Raw genomic sequence first — 14141 nt, forward strand, 5'->3', positions numbered from 1 at the left:
GCCTTTCCGAAGCCTTTTTAGATCCCGGTTTAATGGGTTTGGCGGATTGCGACCGTGGAAAGTGGTGGAGTCGCCTGTCGCCGAGACCATCTTGCCTCCCAACATCACCAATACTGCTCAGAACAGCAAATAGAAAGCGGAGTGTGACGTTGCATACCCAGAATACCATTATACCGACCGGTAGCATCTCCGTTGAGTGATGTTGACCCATGATTCTGACTCCATCGAGGCATCCATCTCCCCGTCACACCCTTTCTTACTTGACGTCAACGAGTGCAATTGAACTTCCAGAGCCAGAACACATTCTTTCAGTCCGTGAGCGTCCCGCGCATATCTTCCAGCATCGGTATCGTCCGTCCGTGTGGTATCTCTGCCTTCCACAACTGCACTCTACAACCACATCCTGTCTACAAGTTCTGCACATTCACTCTACTGTATTATTTCCTCGCTCTCTCTATTCTATGCAATTCGAAGTACTCTCTTCCACATCATACAATGGGAAGTACTCTTGTCTACACCATACAATTGGAAGTACTCTCTTCTCCTTACTATCCACCCACCCGCCCGCACCATCTCCCCTAGGTCCTCCAACACCTATAAACTTACTAACTCTTCGGGTACAACCCTCGTTACAATAGCAAGCGAACAAGCAAGCATCGGATTCAGCGTACCAAAAGTGTGTTATGAGAGGACGGTGCTACTGGTGATAAGCCTTCCGTGGGGTCAGCCGCCTGGTTACGTCCGAAGATAAACGATGTGTTACCTGAAGTCGTCGCTCATGTGGCTCTGAAGTAGTAGCTAATGATATATTTGAGAGGGGTTTTGACCGAGGGTGTTGCCTGCGTGTTCGCTGAGGTAGTAGCCGAGGAACTCGCCGATGGGGTATTCGAGGGGTCGATATCTAAATATGTTGCGGGTACAGTCGTTAATGGAGTAATCGAAAGAGCATGTGAGGGGTTATTGCCCAAGATGTTGCGTGAAGTCAAGGGTGTAAGTCTCTTGAGAAATAACCATTCTTCCAGAGTAGCAACCAATCTATCACTGAGTCCATGGTTCTCTCTACCAATTATCGCGAAAATGGTTTCATATCATTACCGAGTATCAACGAGAGATGTAAATGCGACCTTTTGTCTCTCTGGCTATATCGTCTGCTATGTACATTTCAAAGCCATATTTTCTGCCGTTACGGAATCGCTATACAGGTATGATGCCTCCAAAATCCCCGGTCCCCACATGACCCTTTTTACCGTCGTACACCTCGAATGCCATTCCAAAGTACCCATACATGCTGGTAAACAACGCGATACCTCTCAAAGTCGACACCACTGATGCGTAGGTCATGCGGAAAGATGGTGCAGCGAAGTCGTGCACGTTTATAACGACGTTGCCATACTTGTACTCGACCCGATTTAAGGGCAGGAAGCCGTCTCCTCCCTTTGCGAGTACAGCGCCGAAGAGGTATCCGATGCCTTCAATGACGCAAAGGTCAAGCTCCGTTTGCGATATAACTTTGGTAAATCTGGAGAAAACGAGGCTGGTTTGGGTGCCTGGGATGTAGAAGATAATGGTGTTGTTGAGCGGAGATACGTTCTGCGGACCGGACGCGTTTATGGGTGCCCTGTATGTTCAGTAGACGTCCGCGCAAAGTCTGGCTGACTCGCCACTACTCACACTTGGTATATGGTTCCAATTGGTTGATCCAGTGCGATGTTGACGGGAAGGGTTGATGCGTAAGCTAATGTCCCAAAAAGGGTATATGCTAGGAGGATCAGCAGGAACCGGGACGCCATGATGTTAAGTATTGACCAAAGCAACAATGCAGATAGAGGAAGAGAAAATCTTTGCGGGTTTGAGTCGCAATGTAGAGGTACAAGGGCCGTTCACCTTTGATTGAAAGCGACTTGCGACTTGCGACTAGCGCAGCCCACACCTTTAGATGGGAGCGGCTGTGGTAGGCTGAATCTGCACAGTGAGATCTTTGTAAGGTCATATTGCACATCTGAATGCCTATTCTTCGCATAGTCTCCAACGGAGATTCACCCGAAATAATCTTTCCTATAACAATCTACAGCTCTGCTCACTAGCGATACTGTGCGTTACATTACGAATAATCTTCATTCAATGCTGCGCCTTTGGAGCATAATCCTACTACGATCGCACCCTTTCTACTGCCGCACATCTAGACCTCCTGGGATGTAATTCGAGGCCCGGCATTTGTGCGGAGACAGGATCATTGCCCAGCATGAAATCCAACAGATGGAGACCTGCAGTCTTCGTTTTGCTTCATATCTTGCAAATTGCTTATGTCTTCACATTCCAGGAAATCAGGCGTCCGCGCAGTATTACAGCACCGACGCTTGGGCAAAATAACAGTACATTATTATCGTCAATTGCAGGGTAAGCTTAGTTATATGCTTGGATTTGGACAAGGTCAACGAACGCATGTACCAGATCTGGAAGACCCCACACGCCCCCCCGGACCCATGGACCTACATGGGCCCAAAAGCCCGCTACGAATTCTCCAACTACCGCAACCCTAGCATCAAATCTAACTGGCCGGCGACCTTCCTGTTGGCCTGCCTGGGTGACATCTTCGATGCGATCGCAACCCAAGTCTTCAGACCGGACGAGCCTTACCCGGACGGAACCTAAACTGTCATCTGGATTACGTCTCTCCGTCTGGATCAAGAGGGGATTTTGCACTCGAAATAACAAAGATAGAGACGCCGGTTTGGTACATGACCTTCTCCGACATCGCGGATGATCTGGAAGCGCTTTGGTATGCTGCGCTGTGGTTTGAAGAAAGGGCCGCTGGTGTTCCGGGAATGGATTTCAATGTGTACCAATTTGATCAAAAGAGTTCTGGTGCTAGGGGCTCTTCTTTCCTGGCGTCTCGTGGTAACTTTTCATTCGCACTCATCGGCGAGGCCAACGTGGGTAACGCATAAGTATAGTTTGTCTTAAACGATAGGTCCGTCGGAGGGTTAGACAGGCGCGTCACGGCGTCTTTTTGCCACTCGCTCCTTGAGTAGTTCACCAACCTTTCGAAATGGAATCGGCTTGGTCAGGTATTCGTCGAAACCGCATTTCGTGGCTTCCTCCCGATCGCGACTCGCACCGAGACCGGTGAGAGCCACAATGTATGAGCGGGTGTCTTTTCGCGATCCTTGACTGAACTGTGGCTCATCATGTTCCTTCTCATCGGCGGCGCCCTCGGTTTCAAACCGGCGTATCTTTCTTGTCGCCTCGAACCCGTCCATTCCAGGCATGGAGATATCCATGAATACGACATCGTACGGTTCAGCTGCCTTCTGGACCGCTTCCACAGCCTCGAACCCATCGCGCGCACTGTGGATAAAGTCATCTTTCCGCTTTGAAAGGAAGCGTTGTAGGAGTTGCAAATTGATTTCATTGTCATCCACAGCTAAGATTCGCAATCCTCCATTGGGTTTTCCCTCTTGATTGGCCTTGTTGCGTGACGAGGTAGCATCTGTATGTCCGACTTTTATCGAATTGAATCTTTGTACCAAATCGCCCTCAAATTCGTTGGCAGCAGGCCGCTGAGGATCTGAGATGACCGACAGTTGTTGGGGCCGTTCTTTTGGTCGTTGGTTGTCGTTCTCATTTCCAACCAAAGGAACAGGTTCCGCAGGACCTGGAATGACCATCTCCGTACGTGGCTGAAGTATAGACAGTAGGTGCCGCGCGAGTTTGTACGGCCCAATGGGACGGGTAACATGCCCGACAACCGTCCCAGCCGGATAGCGTTTATGACCCTTTGACGTAAGAGTCCCGTTGAGTAGAAGTGTCGGAATCTGTTGATTCCCCAGGTGAGACAACGCCGAAGTGGTGCAAGGCTCGTGGGCCTCCAAAGCGATCACCACGTCTGCGTTTGGTATGGTACCCCAGTCGGCGAAAGCGGTCACCGTAAACCCATACCAATCCGACATGTAGTTCCCGACGTGATTCAAAATGATGTCCTGACCGTTGGCAGCATCTCCACGCATATTCGGAGGTCGCTGGAGCGCGACGGTCCTTCCGACGGCAACCTTCTTGAGTGATTCCAATGTGTCATCGGCACCTTGAGGGTTTCCAATGCTGGATTCTGGAATATCACTTCCGTGTGAACGCTCCGGCTTTTCCATTGGAAGGCAGATTTCGACTTCTGTCCCTTTGCCTTGTTGACTGCGCACCGCAATGACACCTCCCAGCTGTTGAACAATGCTCCAACTAAACTTTGTCAGCAGGTAACATGGCTCCCGTTGAACCAGATAGACTCACACGATGGAGAGTCCCAGGCCAACCCCGGAAGCGAAGGTGTCGTCTTGCGCGAAAGGGGTATAGAGTCTGTGCCGAAGATACTCATTCGATATGCCACGTCCAGAGTCTTTGACCGTCAAAGAGACTGCGCATTTCTCAGCAGACATACCCTTGAGTCCTCTTGCACGCGCCCTGATCGGGTCCTCCGCTCGGAGAGAGATCTGTATGAAGCCATTGTCGGTGTACTTTTGTGCGTTACCGAATATGTTCATGATGATTCGACGAAGGGCTCCGGGCTGTGTAAGGAATCGCCAATCTTGCTCCTCAAAGTCCATGACGACCTCTACCGGCTTCCCCAAGGCCTTGACCACCTGTGACAAAGGTCGAGGCCCTCTGGGCAAATCACCAGAGGCCGTGATGTCATCAAAATTCTTCGCGACGACCATGCCGTCGACAACCTCTTCACATAGAATCGCCATGTTTGTAACGGAATGCAATTCGTTCGGCAACGGTCGGCCTTGTCCGGAAGTGGATTTGGATGCTTCGAAAGAATTGATTTTGCTGAATTCAAATACGTGATTGATGGTTTCGAGTAAAGTACGGCCACAGTTTTGAACGGTCGATATCAACTCCGACCGCGTTTCGTCATCGGTCAGCTCCCGCAAGAATTCGGCACTCGCAAGGATGCCATGCAGAGGGCTTCGAAACTCGTGTGATATGCTGCTGATAAAGTCCGCTTTGGCTTGGTCCGCCCTGATGACATCGAGGCGGCTGATCTCCATGGTGACCGAGTTTGTAAATGCGGCAAGGTATGCAATCTCCGAGTGGACGGTGAACACCGGTACCGCGGAGTGGCTCCATACCAAACAGCCGGCGTACCATCTTTTGGTGGCTGCGTCCCACATGGGAAGGAAAACGATTTGTCGAGAGCTTTCAAATTTCCGTCTCAACAACGTGGCTTCGGCAATCTCTTCAGACATTCGTTTTTTCACGTCAACCCGGTGGCGGCCGGATTCACTTGACCTGTCTTGGACGTCGTGCAGCTCAACCTGCTCCAAAGACGAGAAGTAGTCTCCTTTGTCGAAATACCAAACGTTGCCTTTGGGGTACATATTGAGCAAGGTCTGAAGGGTCTTACAGTCCAGTACATTCTTTGCGGGTTGGGCGGGCTGATGTTCCGTGCTCGTCGACATTGCCATGATTTCAGCGGCAGGGTTGCGATCGTCAGAGCTTCTGATTCGCCCCTCATGTGGTTCCGGGTCGGAAGACGAGTGGGCCGCTTGAGGGAGCTCTCGGTTGTGCCGGAAGACGGACCCGTCATCTTTTCCATCCGCGGCCTCGGTGCTCTGTGCGATTGAAGTATTCGGGTCGGAGTATGCGTCCGTATAGCCGGCTTCGCTGAAACCGACAGCGGTGTCGAGAAACATGACTCCACCCGACTCGATCTCCAGCGACTCCCGTAGGATGATGGCGGCGCTCTCGAGTGTACGTTTGACCGGGTCTTTGGTCTGCGCGGCTGGTCTTTCCGAATCCTCTTGAACACGTCCTTTCCCGTTGAGTACATGTTCCGTATCCGATGATGCTCGAGTCTTGGGTTCATCATCACCGTCACGGGACTTGCTCTCAAGGAACCGTGCTATACCGTGGCTCATCAGAGAGACGCGTCTCCTCTCCGCAGCCTCCCGGTGCATCTCCAAATGTTTCATGACGCTTGCCGCTGATTGGCGCATAACTGTAGTCGAGTCAACATATCGATCGGACCGATGATGAGTGGTACGAACCTCTCCGCTGCTCCATATTTAGACCTTCAGGTCGTGGGTTGATGTCCAACAAGAAGAAAGACCCGATCTTTACCCCACGGCTTGTAGCGATGGGAGTGCCAGCATAGAACCGGTAGGCAGCGACGGAGCCATTGACGAATGGGAGATGGCAAAATCTCTCATCCTCCAACAGATCCTCGACCACGAGGCACGGGTACTCCGATGTGGAGTCGTCCGCCGCAACCGTATATTGACATATGCTCTCCCGCATTGATACCTCGGAGCATCCGAACCAATCCGCGTGTCCATTCACATTCTTCCCATCCAGCTCTGCACCCGCCAAGAAGTATTGCGTCTCCCCATCGATCAAACTATAGGTACGCTCAGCATTCTTCAACGGACGTAATCATCTCGGGCCTCCTGACCTGACCATCGCCCTTTTGGCCCCCAGGCGCCATGCCGCAGTCTCGGCGAAAGATACGAGTGCATCGTCGTTTTGCAAGGAGACATTGAAACCGCTATTGGGGGCATGGCTGCCTTTTGAGGGAGCGAAGAACCTGCACGCCACGGTCGGATCAGATCAAGGAGGCACAAGGAGGATTTTGCCTCGGATTCACGTAGCAACGTACTTTCGAAGTTCTTGAGAACGTTGACTTTGAGTTGGACCTCCAACCAATGGCATCGTGGAACGAGCGGACGCGACCTTGCTCTTGGGGTTGGATGCTACTGGCGAATGCCGTCTCTTCCAGGGCGTGGGCGCGCATTGGGGTCCTGCAGCCGTCGGAAACACATTGGAAGGTTCGAGAGGGGGGGGCTTGAAGAGGGTGAGGATTTTGAAATGTCAGGTGTCGTCGTGCTTTGATCGAGTCGAGAACATCAACAAGATCGCCACTAATCACGATCCGATGAAGCGGCACTGAAGCCGCGACAAGCGCTGAAACACTCGTCTTCAACACTAAAATAGCTCAATACCAATTATACGCCTAGTGTGCCTCAAGGTCCTCATTTTCAACAGCCTTCTCGTTCGTTCATCCCACCCTACCAAACCCGGCTGTAATGCAGATATTCATACTCTTCGCGTCTTTTACGTGGGGGCAGCAGCAGACCTGGGGAGAGCACCGGCAACCCATCTTCTGGGGTCGTTGGAGAGATACTTTATGATATAAACATCCCCTCAATTACTATCAATCACGAAATCCTTGTCCCGTCTTTGACGCAGGTCTATACTTAAAGACATCGGGATCAAATGTCTTTTGGCGCTCTTCGTCGCAACGCCCGAGACCGGGAACTGATATCCACCGATAGTCGGACGACTACACGTACATTCGAGAAGTGAGCTACGTAATATTTGGGTCTTGGCATTAGCCAAAGCTCTTAGGGGTCTCCCGCCACTACTAAGCGAGGTAGTTTTCGAATGTACGACTACAGCCTCCAGTCACCACTCATCTCATACAGATTGCTCCACCTGTATTGATCCAGGATCAGGTATGCAGCTCTCGTTTATTGGCCGGACCATCTCCGAATGCACATCGTGTCCCAGCGAGCCTAATGTCGCCGGATGCTGCCGGTTCCCGGCCAACGCGGAGGAGCGTCAACATCTCTCGGAATGCATTGATGCTGGTTGCGCCGAGCCGGTTTGCGATGAGTGCACTCATCACGAAGAGTGGTGCGACGATTGCCTCGGGGACTGCGGGTCAGATTGTGGAACTTCATTTGGCTGCGACGAGCTTGACATCAGGGTTGATGATACCTACATCTTTGATGGCTCTCACTCTGAACTCTTCGGTGATCAAACAGCGCAAACTTTCGGCTTTGGCTGCCGTCTTCCCCGGCTGGCAATGGACAACACGATTACCGAATCGGCTAATTTTGGCAAAACCCTTGACGATACCAGGTCATCTACACTTCCTGCATATAATATGAATCAGAGCTATCCGGGCTCTAAAATGCAGTCGTATCCTTCTTTCCAGACTCCTTGTGCGCCTCACACACCACTCAATGCGCCGGAAGCCACAACACCCAGCGGAGCAAGCTATGAGTCCGACTTTCTGGGACCACGCAACCATGAGCTCGCACCCGCCAATGTCTCACCCCTCGCACGTAACAGTGATCCTCTCACATACACGTCAGACTCTACTCATGATAGCCCAGACCCGATGGACTTTTCACCAAGTGCTCATTACGATCACGTCAACCTGCTCACCGAGGAGTGTGATCCCACGAGACCGTCCCATCCTTCGTTACGCTGCCAATGGGCTGACCCGAACGGAAAGCCATGCGGGAAGAACTTGCGACTGGGTAACGACATGCATGAACACTTGAAATCCGCTCATGGAGTCAAGAGTGGAGTCTTCTGCCGCTGGGTCGGCTGTACCGTCGGTGTCTTCGGGGCATCTTTGCACAAGTTTGCCAGCAGTGTCGAACGCCATACATGGGGTCACAGTGGTTATCGTCCTTACAAGTGCTCGGCATGCAATGAAGGTTTCGCTGCGGCCAGTGTCCGCGATGAGCATTACACGAATATCCATTTACGCAAAAAGGTCTTCTCTTGTGACTTGTGTCCTCACCAATGCACAAGCGCTACCAACCTGAAGAGGCACAAGGACGACAAGCACAGCGCAGATAGATTCCAGTGCGAATTCTGTAATCGAAACGACAAGCGAAGACTCTTTCCTCGCGGACCGAATCTAGCACGCCATTTCCGAAACTGCAAGTACGTGCAGGCGCAGTTCCCAGAGGCTGCTGCCGCAGGAAAAGCGAAAGCTGATTGGCTGCCACCCGGTTACAAGAGGGGGCATCATGGCATGGACAGGGCCAAAGTCACACCTCCAAACTACTTGCTGGCGCAGATGGATACATGAGAGCAGGTGTGATGTTGTTGAGACCATTGACTAAGCCCTCAATGCCGTTCAATGATCCACCTTGTTCATGGTCCAAGACTCAAAAGGCAGCTCAGAAAGTCTTCCACAAGAAGTCATCAACGCTTCTTTCGCCCAATACAGCGCTCATGGCTTCTTGGCATGTACTTACCAACTCTTTGAACCCGAATGGCTGCAACTTGTGTTCGTTGGCCTTGTAACGATCGGCGGCTTGAAGGATGGCATCCAAGAAGCAAAGACAGTTTCGTCCACGCTCTCCACCATCGTGGGTCTTGTCGCTTATGATGGAGATGATTTGCACACAACTCATGTAGATCTGGAAGAAGTTGACCCTTGCGATTGGAAAGGGACCGGCAAAATCTGGAAGAGTTGCTTCCTCGAGATGAGAAAATCGATGCGGGCATGACATGGACGTGTATTCCTGTGTCGGGTGGTTGTGCGCGCATGTATGCATCTCATGATCTATCTCACACGTGCCAGGACGGGCGGGAGCGTGGATACGATTCCAGAGACTTTCATTGACATGGTAGCCTTTCTCCTTGATGTGATAGAAGAGCGATATTTTGCAGTAGGCGAATCTTGTGTCGTTTGCCTCCTTTCGTAATCCCAATCCGGCAGTGGCTTTTGCGGTGTGAGCTGGGACGGCCATATGGTGAGAGCCAGACCTGTGGTCCGACCCATCAGATCTGAACTTCAATCTTCCACCCATATACCTGATGCAGCAAGCTTTGAAGTTTCGACTCGGCCGACCACCTGGAAACAGCACGTCATTGAATGTATTACGGAGCTGCTCGAGCAAAGGTATCGACCTGAAGCCGGTGAGCTCTCTCAGAGCATGATATACGTGGACGACAGATCCCACGTAATGCCGATAACTGAACAAGCGCAGGCCATAGTAGAACAGGGTCTCATGCATCTCGAGTATATGAGATCCGGAAACCCAAGGTGACTGGAAGTACAGATCAAAGCACTTCTCCTGGAGGAAGGTATTCAGGTCCAGTTCGAGGTTTCCCAAATGAAACGCCAGGGTTTGGGGGCATCGGCACGGCATACTGGAGTCTTCGAGTACGGTGTGTACGCTGTGTAGCGCTTCCTGTGCGAGCTTGAGTGCTTGCAACCGACAGCTTGGAGGTGCGCACACCCCTTGGCATGCCAACATGAAGCTCTTGTAGGCATCCAGGAGCATGCGAAGCCCAAAGGCGCAGCGAAGACCGTTGACATTGTTCTCCTCATGTGTGAGGAAGTATCCGATATCTGCATACAAGGGCGATCCCGCACGAACTATATCTGTCGGCAGGCATTTGGCTTGCACATGCTGTTTGATGTTATACAATATCATGCTCAGACACTTTTCGTCCGCTTCCCCCGAGTTCGGTCCTATTCGAAGAAGTATGTTTGAAGGCTTCGGTGTGCAGACCATCTCACTTCCATGCTTCGTCGATCCATGCTTCGTCGCTCGGATGCTATCCTTCAGGTGCAACAGCAGGTGCCACGACTGTTGCAAGTTTTCGATTGCTTGCGTCCCTGGATGTTCCGCGACGACCTTCACGTCGGTGGATCCCATTGGAGCGTCTTGCATTCCCATCAACTTCGCGCGCAATGCCCCAGGGTCGGAGCCATCGCATAAAAGATCAAGTCGCTGCTCAACGCTTTCGAACCTCGCAAAAGCAACATTCGTCATGAGAGCCGCCATCACCAGGGGGGTGTCACCCTTTCCGGCCTGCTCCCAGACCCCCTTTGTCGCAAGCAGTAGATCATCCATCTCCTGGAAAACATCGATCAGACTAGATGACGACGACAACGAAGGGAGATATACCTGTAGCTCCTTGCAGATCTCAAAGGCATCACCCAACGGGTCATCAATGAGTCGAGGGGTATCGTCAGTCCTTGGCAACGTAGCGACACCTTGTCTTGCACCTTCTCCATCACGATGATCGTTTGGCAGGTCATATCCGCAGTCACAGCAAGTGTCCGTCGTGCCAGGATTGAGGGCCGCAAATCGATTTTCCCAGACCGCTTGACTTTTCTGCCTACCCGTTCGCTTGCGGTCCTCCACGGGCTTGGCACAACATTCGTAGAGGTCGGTATAAATCTTGGTCAGGCTGCATCATCACCCCACGCCGGTCAGCAGTGCACAGGGAGCGAGACGTACCTACTCACCTTTCCGTAAAGAACTCGTGGTTGACGGTATCTTCAACGGTCACCTCGGGGCCACTTTTCGTCCTGAAGAAATTGCTGAGTTGTGTACGAGCGGCTATTACCTGGCGGAACTGAAAGTCAATGGAGTCTGGCATGACCACCGCCTTCTTTTGTACCACTTCCGCCAGGCCCAGCAGGTCCCTGATGGAGATGTTATGGAGACTTTTGATTTTGTTCGTGCCATGGCTCATCAACCAGGCAATTATTGCTCTCGTGTCTTGTTTGTACTGAACGTAGAGGTCGAAGAGGGAGGGAGGGATTCGTCCTCCGCTTGGAGGAGGTGGATGCGAGGTACCGAGCAGCATGTTCCCGTTCCCGCCGCTACTTGCATTTCATCTCCGAGATGCCCGTGTAATTGTGATACTGTATGCGGAAGATTGGTGGTTTCTTGGAGTGAGCGAAAGATTCAAGAGATTTACAATGTAAAAATTCGAAGGAGTGTTCCTTGATGCAAAGATGATGGTGATTAGCAGAAGAATGACAAATGCGCGGTTTGGAAGCTTGATCGGAAGTCGTATATGGCAAACAATTAGAGGACCTTGACAGCTTCTAGTCAACGGGTAAGCGTATCGTTGTCTTTGAGGACTTTCCGCCGAAGGAGTCCTCCAATGATGGTTTGAGGAAGTTATGGTTGGGTGATTGCGGGCTTATCTTCATGCATAAAGAAGTAAGATTACACAAGGTCCTCATTCGACTAGTGCGTTCTTGGCCAGTTCATGGATTATTCACCACGGTACACAATATATTGTAAGATTAACATCAAGGTCCTCAACTTAGCCTTGCCTGTCTATCATTGGGTCACTACCAATGTCCCCCCTCCCTCTCCCCCCACGATAATTCTCCTTCACCTTGATCCTCTGCATCCACAATTTTATACTCCCACCACTTCACTATTCCACCAAGGTATTCCAAACACCTCCTCATCTTACCACAACCATGTCTGCCACCGACTTTGGCACCGCAAACTTCAACTCTTCCAACGTCGACCTCGCAACAGCCGACCCCCGCGATGTCATCTGCGCCATCGCCGCCTCCGCCAACGAATACAACGGCCAGCTCGGCGCCCGCATATCAGCCCTCTTCGTCATCATGGCCGTTTCTACCTGCGCCACCTTCTTCCCCGTCATCGCCAAAAGAGTCCCACGACTCCACGTACCCCTCTACGTCTACCTCTTCGCCCGCTACTTCGGCGCCGGCGTCATCGTCGCCACGGCCTTTATCCATCTCTTGGACCCGGCATACGGCGAGATAGGGCCCAATACCTGTGTGGGTATGACGGGAGGTTGGGCGCAGTACTCGTGGTGTCCCGCCATCGTCCTCACCTCTGTCATGATGATCTTTCTACTGGACTTTGGAGCCGAGCGCTTCGTGGAGATCAAATACAACGTGCGCACGGAGCAGGACATCCAAGCCGCCGTCACGGGCGTCGAAGACGGGAACGAACCTAATGGTCCTCATGGCATACCAACAACGGACACGTCTCCCGCGAAAAACGATTACGAAAAAGGTTTCTCCGAGGAAATCGAATTCGGCGACACCGAAGCCGGCCGCCTCGCATTCAAGCAGCAGATCGCCGCCTTCCTGATCCTCGAATTCGGCGTCATATTCCACTCCGTGATCATCGGGCTGAACCTCGGCGTCGTCGGCTCCGAATTCAGCACCCTCTACGCCGTCCTCGTCTTCCATCAATCCTTCGAAGGTCTCGGCATCGGTGCGCGCATGTCCGCCATCCCCTTTAAACCTGGAGTATGGCTTCCGTGGATCCTGTGCTCCGCGTACGGCTTGACGACGCCCATCGCCATCGCCATCGGACTCGGGCTACGCACGACGTACAATCCGAATTCCTTCACGGCCAACGTTGTCAGTGGGGTGCTGGATTCGATGAGCGCAGGGATCTTGATCTACACGGGGCTCGTGGAGTTGTTGGCGAGGGATTTCCTGTTCAACCCGTTGCGGACGAGGGATGGTAAAAGGTTGGCATTTATGATGGGGACGACTTTCCTGGGAGCGGGCATCATGGCCCTGCTCGGGAAATGGGCTTGAGGTTGATGGACAGAGGGTATGGATTCGAGGGGGGGGTGGATTGGCTGTATTTTTGTTATCATGGAGGCTTTGTCGGAAGGTTTGAAGGGCGGAATAGAGGTTTTGTATTTAGCTTATCCTGTGTATAGCCGGTCTGGACTTTGACACATAACCTTGTTTACATTTCTTCCATCTTGGAGTCGCTGTGTAATCACTCAGTGGTGGATTAAGTGCCCTGATATCGAGCGCGACCGGACAGCCTTGGATTCCTTCACCTCGACGGATTTTCCGTGTTTCTTCGGATACTGTCGTGTTAACTGAGCCCCTCATCAAAGCCAGGTATTCTACACTCGTATCCCCATAAATACCTACCTATCTACGCACAGCCACCCAAATTGTAGTGGGAATCCATCGGCCGGTCCTTTCACATAAGCGGATAACTCACCCGCTCCAACCATCCAAAAAAGCACTTCCCATGCCGCCGCACCTTTTCCATCCAGCTTCTCGGGGCCCTTTAGATCTTCTGAGTAAGATCACAACGCCCGACGTTCTTTCAGAATATACATGGATACATATAACTCTATTTGCCTCCGTTGACCTCCTTGGAAAGAAGCATGCTAGATACTGTACATCCGAGTTTGAGGGTTGTACGCGTAAGGGTTCGGGATGTGTGTATAGATATATGTTGCAGAAATGGTGGGTGCGGTGATGGCTTTCATCGTCATATACGCCTTGTAGGTTTGTCTTGTGACAGGTAGGGTTGGTAAGGTCTTATTCTAAAGAATTATTCTAGGTGGGGAAGGGTGAGGGCGGCATGCCGTCTCTTTAGACTCGATCGTTGACGCTTCCCATACCGAGGCTGCCATTCCAAGGAAATCGAGACGTTTCCAGGCCGACGTGGAGCGTTTGGAACCGCCGACCAACGTAATACTGTCAAATCATTGTCTCGATGATAGTCAGAAGAGAATGTTTCAAGGTGGCGTTTATTCCTGGTAACCGCTGAAGTGTCATTCGTTCAGGT

The 14141-nt window shown here is 51.8% G+C and overlaps 6 protein-coding genes across 6 annotated transcripts; 3 read left to right on the top strand and 3 right to left on the bottom strand.

Moving 5' to 3' along the window:
• Positions 1-1194: 1194 nt before the first annotated feature.
• On the bottom strand, positions 1195-1790 carry HO173_000631 (uncharacterized protein; the record flags this gene model as incomplete). Its single annotated transcript, XM_037302580.1, has 2 exons — positions 1195-1618; positions 1672-1790. 2 exons carry the CDS (start codon positions 1788-1790, stop codon positions 1195-1197), a joined length of 543 nt encoding a protein of 180 aa, XP_037170087.1.
• Positions 1791-2442: 652 nt separating this feature from the next.
• HO173_000632 (uncharacterized protein) lies at positions 2443-2652 on the top strand (the record flags this gene model as incomplete). Its single annotated transcript, XM_037302581.1, has 1 exon — positions 2443-2652. One exon carries the CDS (start codon positions 2443-2445, stop codon positions 2650-2652), a length of 210 nt encoding a protein of 69 aa, XP_037170088.1.
• A 332-nt stretch (positions 2653-2984) lies between these two features.
• HO173_000633 (uncharacterized protein) lies at positions 2985-6702 on the bottom strand (the record flags this gene model as incomplete). The annotated part of the gene is made up of 5 exons (XM_037302582.1): positions 2985-4230; positions 4282-5992; positions 6042-6391; positions 6446-6577; positions 6650-6702. The coding sequence occupies 5 exons, from the start codon at positions 6700-6702 to the stop codon at positions 2985-2987; spliced, it is 3492 nt and encodes a 1163-aa protein (XP_037170089.1).
• An 805-nt stretch (positions 6703-7507) lies between these two features.
• On the top strand, positions 7508-8881 carry HO173_000634 (uncharacterized protein; the record flags this gene model as incomplete). The annotated part of the gene is made up of 1 exon (XM_037302583.1): positions 7508-8881. The coding sequence occupies one exon, from the start codon at positions 7508-7510 to the stop codon at positions 8879-8881; it is 1374 nt and encodes a 457-aa protein (XP_037170090.1).
• Positions 8882-8972: 91 nt separating this feature from the next.
• HO173_000635 (uncharacterized protein) lies at positions 8973-11403 on the bottom strand (the record flags this gene model as incomplete). The annotated part of the gene is made up of 2 exons (XM_037302584.1): positions 8973-11001; positions 11060-11403. The coding sequence occupies 2 exons, from the start codon at positions 11401-11403 to the stop codon at positions 8973-8975; spliced, it is 2373 nt and encodes a 790-aa protein (XP_037170091.1).
• Positions 11404-12034: 631 nt separating this feature from the next.
• On the top strand, positions 12035-13141 carry HO173_000636 (uncharacterized protein; the record flags this gene model as incomplete). Its single annotated transcript, XM_037302585.1, has 1 exon — positions 12035-13141. One exon carries the CDS (start codon positions 12035-12037, stop codon positions 13139-13141), a length of 1107 nt encoding a protein of 368 aa, XP_037170092.1.
• Positions 13142-14141: the final 1000 nt, after the last annotated feature.

This window comes from Letharia columbiana (genome assembly GCF_014066305.1).
Source record: "Letharia columbiana isolate WasteWater2 chromosome Unknown Sc0000001_s0, whole genome shotgun sequence".
Taxonomy (NCBI): Eukaryota; Fungi; Ascomycota; class Lecanoromycetes; order Lecanorales; family Parmeliaceae; genus Letharia; species Letharia columbiana.